The sequence below is a fragment of the Pteropus alecto genome, unplaced genomic scaffold, assembly GCF_000325575.1.
Source record: "Pteropus alecto unplaced genomic scaffold, ASM32557v1 scaffold100, whole genome shotgun sequence".
Taxonomy (NCBI): Eukaryota; Metazoa; Chordata; class Mammalia; order Chiroptera; family Pteropodidae; genus Pteropus; species Pteropus alecto.
Genome location: NW_006430723.1, coordinates 756,135 through 762,733, shown reverse-complemented (window position 1 = coordinate 762,733; position 6,599 = coordinate 756,135). Strand labels below are relative to the sequence as shown.

Genomic DNA, 6,599 nt, shown 5'->3' with positions numbered 1-6,599 from the left:
AGACACTCATAAATGTTTATTGATAATTAAATACATGAATGAAGGATAAGGGCCTACTGCTCTTACTCTGGGTTTACAGGTGATTTCTACATTAGTGGTTCCTGGAAATGTAAATGGAAATTAATCATTTGGGCCCCTCAAAGCTAAAAATTGAGTTTCCAAAACACACCTAACACCCCATGTTCATCCCTGGTCTTGTCCAAAGCCTGAAGCAGCAAACAAATGTAAGAAAAAGTGGGATAGATTTTCAACACAGTGCTGGCAATTCAATGGGAGAAAAGATTAATCTTTTCTACATATGGTATTGGGACTACTGGATATATACATACAAAAGAATAACATTGAATCCCTTCCTTACGCCATACACAAAAATTAATTCAAGATGGATCACAGAGATGATCTTACAACTCTTACAAGAAAATGCAGATGTTTGTGATCTTGGGTTATTCAAGACTTTCTTAGACATGCCAAACAACAAGTGACAAAATATATTTGACTTCATCAAAATTAAAAACTTTTGCACTTCAGAGGATACTAGCAAGATGAAAATACAACATACGGTATGGGAGAAAATATTAAGTCATGTATCTGATAAGGACTTGTATCAGAATATATCAAGTACTCTTACAACTCAATAAAAATGCCAATTGAAAAACGAACAAAGGATTTGAGTAAATGTTTTTTTCCAAAGAAGATATAAGAATGACCAATAAGCACATGAAAATATGCTCAACATTAGGGAATATAAATCAAAACCACAATGAGATACAATTTTACATCCATTAGGATGGCAATAATCAAAATGACAGACAGCTAGTGTTGGCAAGGACATGGAGGAATTAGAATCCTCATGCATTGCTGGCGGGGAATGTAAAATAGTGTAGCCACTTTGGAAAAGTCCAGCAGTTTCTCAAAAAGTTAAACATGAAGTTACCATTTGACCTAGTAATTCCATGCCTCCACATATAACCAAGAGAAATTAAAACACATCCACACAACTTGTATATGAATTTTCATAGCAGTATTATTCATAACAGCCAAAAAATGGAATCTGCATGTCTATCAATGGATGAATGGATAAACAAAATGCAGTATATCCATAAAATACTTTGCCATAAAAAAGAATGAAGTACTCATATGGATGAATCTTGAAAACCTGGAAAGTGAAAGCAGTCAATCACAAAAGACCACATATTATGTGATTCCATTTATATGAAACATTGTCTAGAACAGGCAAATCTATAGAGACAGAAAGTAGATCAGCGGTTGCCTAGGGCAGGATGGGGTGCATGGGGATTGTTGGGGTGAATGGCGATAGTGACTAATTAGCATGGCATTCCTTCTTGGGGTGATGAAAACATTTTGGAATTGATTGTGGTGATGGTTGAACAACCCTATCGCTATATTAAAAACCACTGAATTGTATACGTCAAATGGGTGTCTGATATGGTATGCGAAATATATCTCAATAAAGCTATTAAAATTTTAAGTAGAAATCAAGAAATGCTGTGTTGTTACTTAAAACATCGTATTTGTTAGAAACTCATCTCACACTCATTTTCCCAAGCATAAAGGAAAACACAATTTCTGTCTCCTGGGACAGTCTGACTCCCAAGCTCATTCTTTTTCCTGTGTGCCTGCACAACCGTTGAGGGCTCGGTGCAGGAATTCCACTCCCAGTGACTCATGGACCTGCAGGCTTCTTGCAATGGAGCACTTCGTTTTTAATGGAGAGCCATGTATTTTTCTCTCTTAACAATAAGTTGTCCTTGAAGCTTGAAGTACAGCACAAAAATTTTTCTTTCCAGCATAGACAGATTCTCTCCAGAAACTCACTGGGTAAGGTGTTTAGAGCAGGCCACAGTATCAGGATGACCAAACCCTAAATGTTAGATGCTGAATTTCTGGGCTCCTGATTTGTTCTCATCCTCCCTCCCTTTCTTTCTTTTGTTCAGGTTTTCAGTTCTAGGACAAAGGTCTAAATCCCCACCCCATCCTCCATACCAAGAGTGCTGGGTGGAAAGAGATAAAGAAGCTTCCTGGAGTTCAGGCTCCATTTCCTAGCTCTAGGGGCTCATACTTGAGGACCCACCCACTTCTGGGCCATTTACTTCCCTTCTTCATCCCTATGTGGCAGGGCCTGGTCAGGGTCCTGGGAGCAATTCCTGCCCTGGCATGTCAGAGGGAACAAGTGAACAACAGGGAAGTCTGCTTGGTGAAGGATTCAAGAAGAATCCTTCTCAGGTGAAAATGACTAGTTAAGAGAGTTCAGAGCAGGCACCGATAGATACACGCTGAAATACATGAACAACTGCATTAGCAAAATAAGCAAAAGGCAAATAAACTTTATTTTAGAAGCCTTTGAGATACAAAATAAGACCACGGCAAAGTCTAAGGGTAAAAGAAACCATACATGGGAGTCTCAGAGCACTCTAGAAGTAAAAGGAGATGGGAATGGGGATGGAAAGGTGACTCAGTCTTTTTCTAGCTTCGGAAAGTCAGAGAGCCCAGATCACAGCCAGAACACCCTGGTATTAGTTACAGATTCTTTATAAAGGTGTTTACCTGTGGGAAAAAGAAAATCCAGAAGTTAAATTTCACATTTTCAGCAGACTATACCATAATCCACCACAATGCACAGGTAGCCAAGCCCATGAGTATTTTGTGAGGAAGGGAAAATAGGTATGGAGAGGAAATGTGACCTGCCCGGGGCCATATGGTATTAAGAGACAGAGCTGGGAATAGAATCCAGAAGTTTCTTTTCCCTTGTTCTGGACCTTAGAGAAGTAAGCTGGGAAGTACATATTACAAATCAATTATTTAACAATCATTAACTCAGAATACTTTAGAAAATAGGGATTACGTTTGCAACTTGCACAATGCCCCACAGGCTTTGGAGTGTGAAATGCAATCTGAGGCACAGACCACATGACCCATTATATTGAAGTTTGAGGTGAAGATAAAAGTACAATAGAGGAAATCCATCAGAAAGCAGGAATTCAGGCCTTCCACACCTTTTTCATGAGTTCTTCTTGTTTGACTGCTTCTTCAGAAAAATCATCATTGACATCCAACACCAGCACTGGAACATTCAGCAGAGCCTCAAAGTGGAGCCTTTAAGAAGCACGAACATTTAAGGAACAGAAAAAAGAACACTGAGCCAAGCTTCACACACTCACCAAGTGTTAATAATTTTGAGAACAGATCTATAGTCACATGGCTTCTCAATGAAACGGCATGTAAACAGCAGTTTTAAAAAGTAATTCAATAAAGTTAGCTGGAAAAAGACTTTAATTCCTTTTTAGTCTTCAGACTAATCCTGAAGGTGAGGGCCCCAAACATTTTAAGTGGACAGCATACCTGTCCTGAAGAGAGGAAAGGCTAAAACTAGGAATGTCAACTTAGTAAATAGACAATTTCTCTAAAAGTTTTTAGCCTTTCACCCTGAGCCAACTATGTTATCATTAATCACCATGTTATGTTCAACCTAGTAGAACTTTAAAAAACAAAAAAGCTGGGGAAATAGAATCTAACAAAAAGTCTCTTGGAATATACAGATTACACTCAAAATTAAACTTCTGAATGGAATGTTTCACATTTCCAACCACTTCCAGTACATTCTGAACCTGCTTATGGAGCTGCATGCTGAACTTTCTATATTTTAGGACTAGGTATTGGGGGCAGGCTGCTACCCTTTTCTCCGCTTACTTGGTGGTCTTGTGAACAAGCCAGGCTTCGTGTTGACCATGAAGCTGCTCGAGATACGCCAGCTCAATTCCTCTCTCTTCTTTCCTGCCCCTCCGGTGTAGTCTCTTCAAACAAACCTAAAAGACAATTCCCAGGCCCCATTGAGCTCATTTGTTTTCTTGGCTGTTACAGTGCAGTCTTGGGAGGTTCTCAGACCCACTCATAATGTCTATTCTGGGCACTATACACCACGACTTTGCTTCTGCAGTCTAGTTTTCTTATTCAATCACAGGTTAATAGTAAATATTGTCTGCCCGGGGAACCTGGAATTACCTTTCCTTTTTCTGCTCCCAAACACATCCAGGAAGTCACTGAAATGTTCTTCAATCTCTCTCCAGTTCATTCTTTCCCTGCCTCTTTCTCACCTCTGCCCTGGTCAGGTTCTCATCATCTGTCACCTGGACTATAGCAAGGGCCTCTGGCTTTCTGCCTCCTGGAGGCGGTGGAGTGAATGGCCCTAACATCAGAAGCTCAGGATTAAATTCCTGTCTCCACCATGCACTGATGGTGCAATCTTTTATTTCCTCATCCTCTACTCACTGCGGAGGGTCACTGTGAGGTAAGGCAGCTCAAGTTCCTGGTAAGAGCCATTCTTTTCTCCCCATCTGTCCTTCCACAGGACTCCAATATAATGGTCTTACTCTCGTTGAAAATACTTCACCAGCTCCTTATTGCCTACAGCCATCACCCCAAGGTTCAAGAAAGTATAAGTAACATGACATTTATGAAAGGGAAAGTAATTTGAAACATCTCTTTCACATCACAGCACTCACACTGCAGCAGAATACAAAATCTGCATAGGCGTAGATAAAGAAGTAAAAAAAAGTGAGGCTTAGAACTAACTCTCCTTCCCCCGCTCCTTCCAGAGTGTGCATAATTCTTTCCTGCCTTCACCTGACAGAAAACTTTGAAACACAATGGCTCAGAGACTGTCACCTTCTCCTTTACCCATCACACAGGGCCATTCCCTTCCCGGAGTCTGGCCACCCCTTCTACCTCTCCCCTCTCAACTTCCTTAGCTCCACCCCTGGACTCACTGCTTTGGCCAGATTTGACCTCTAGCTTGCAGGGCAGACCAAGTTCATTCATACCTCCAAACTTTTGCTCCAAATGTTTGTTTTGCCTGAATTGCCTGGCAAACATTTCATTATTCAAAGCCATCTGTCCTGGAAGAACAGGTGGAATAACCCACTGGTTTAGGACTTCCCTCTTTCAAACACTTGAAAAACTTTACCCCCAAACTGCAGTGAACAGTATTCCCAAAGACACAGAGTCTTTGCTATTTCTCTCTTGTCCCATCTTTCCTTTAAGGAAACAAAATCATATAAACAAATTTCATTTATAATCTTATGTCCAACTTTTCAAACTGATTAACAGAGACAGATCTAACACGTTAATACTTTTAGCACTTAACTTATCTCTTCTGGTCTCTCTCTCTCTCTCTCCTCAATCAATAATCATCCCAAATTTATATTAAGTCTTTATCCTAGAGATTCTATAATGTTGTTAGGTAATAAGTAAAATAAAAAATGCTGAACAGTGATTCAAGTGCTAAACTGTGAGGTCTGGATCTTAAGTGAAGCCACCAGATAGAATAAGCAAATAGGCTCCGGCAGTTACTCTGTCTTTGTTGGGCATTGTAGCCTCTTCCCCATCCGCTTTATCTCTGGTAACAGCTCACTAAGCCCCACTCTGAGAGCTGGGCGCTGTGCTAGGCCCTGGGCAAACACAGACCACCAGTGGCATTTTGGCTATATTAGACAACGGAGGGAAATCTGTACAGGGTGCGCCGAGGGCACGGTGACTGAGGGAGAACAGGAGGCAGGCCAGAGTCCATCTTGTTCAGGCAGAGTAGGTGGTCAATAAATATTTGTTGCACGTATTCATTTAACATTTTAAATGGGTGGGGACACCGAGGCCCAGCCACTTGTTTTGACCTAGTTTCTATCCATTTACCTTTTTCTCTTTTTCATTTCTACTTTCTTTCTGAACCTCTTTTTCTTTCCTTCTTTCTATCTTTCTGCCTCTCCATCCCCACCCTACAGCTGATGGCTTCAAGATCATTCCCCTTATTCCCCTGCCAACCCAATCACACAGCTTTACATCCCTGACTTCCAGCTACCCAGTCCTCCACCCCACTGACAACCAACCAATGTTATTAACTTACTTTCAGACCTATTTTACACATAATACACATTTCTGCCCCATCTTTTTTTTAAACATACATATAAACATACATATACATACATACATATACTCTGGTCTTGTTTTTGTTCACCTAATATATCTTAGAGACTGTTACATATCAGTACAGTACTTTCTTATTCTTTTTCACGACTTTAGAGTTTTCCAGTGCATGATGGAGCATAATATAGTCAACCAGTCCCTACTGATGACCACTTGGGTTGTTTCCAATCATTTGCCTTTACAAACAATGCTGCCTTGCGCGCGAGCCATTTTGCCCACATGTGAGCATAGTTACGGAGTAAATTCCAAGGAGCATAATTAATAGGTCAAAACGTGTGTGCACTTGCTAGAACATTCTGTCAAACTGCCTCCTTAGGGGCTAACCAATTTACATTCCCACCAGCAAGGTAGCTTCAGGGTTTCTAAACATAGCAAAGCTACCCAATTTTCTTCTCTGAGAAAAAAATATTATCAGAATTAATGAAAATGCATATTTTTAAAAATGTGACTTAATGTTTTCAATTATACACAAGGGCAGAGCAATTCTTTTTATAAAAGCTATAATTATTCATTCATTGCTGCAGGCAAACAGTGACGCTAAGGTCTCTCCTATTAAAACAGGCTAACATTTCCATTTTTACTATTAATTTGCTTAACAGAGCAAG

The 6,599-nt window shown here is 40.2% G+C and overlaps 1 protein-coding gene across 3 annotated transcripts in view; it reads right to left on the bottom strand.

Moving 5' to 3' along the window:
* Positions 1–2,316: 2,316 nt before the first annotated feature.
* Positions 2,317–6,599, bottom strand: part of DGUOK (deoxyguanosine kinase) — a 29,371-nt gene continuing 25,088 nt past the window's right edge. For all 3 annotated transcript variants that reach the window (XM_006905188.3, XM_015593173.2, XM_015593178.2), the window contains 3 exons: positions 3,709–3,824; positions 3,015–3,114; positions 2,317–2,565 (listed from right to left, as the gene is read on the bottom strand). In XM_006905188.3, coding sequence (XP_006905250.1) covers positions 2,539–2,565; positions 3,015–3,114; positions 3,709–3,824 — 243 coding nt within the window. In that variant the 3' untranslated portion in view covers positions 2,317–2,538. The remainder of the gene's footprint in view (positions 2,566–3,014; positions 3,115–3,708; positions 3,825–6,599) is intronic.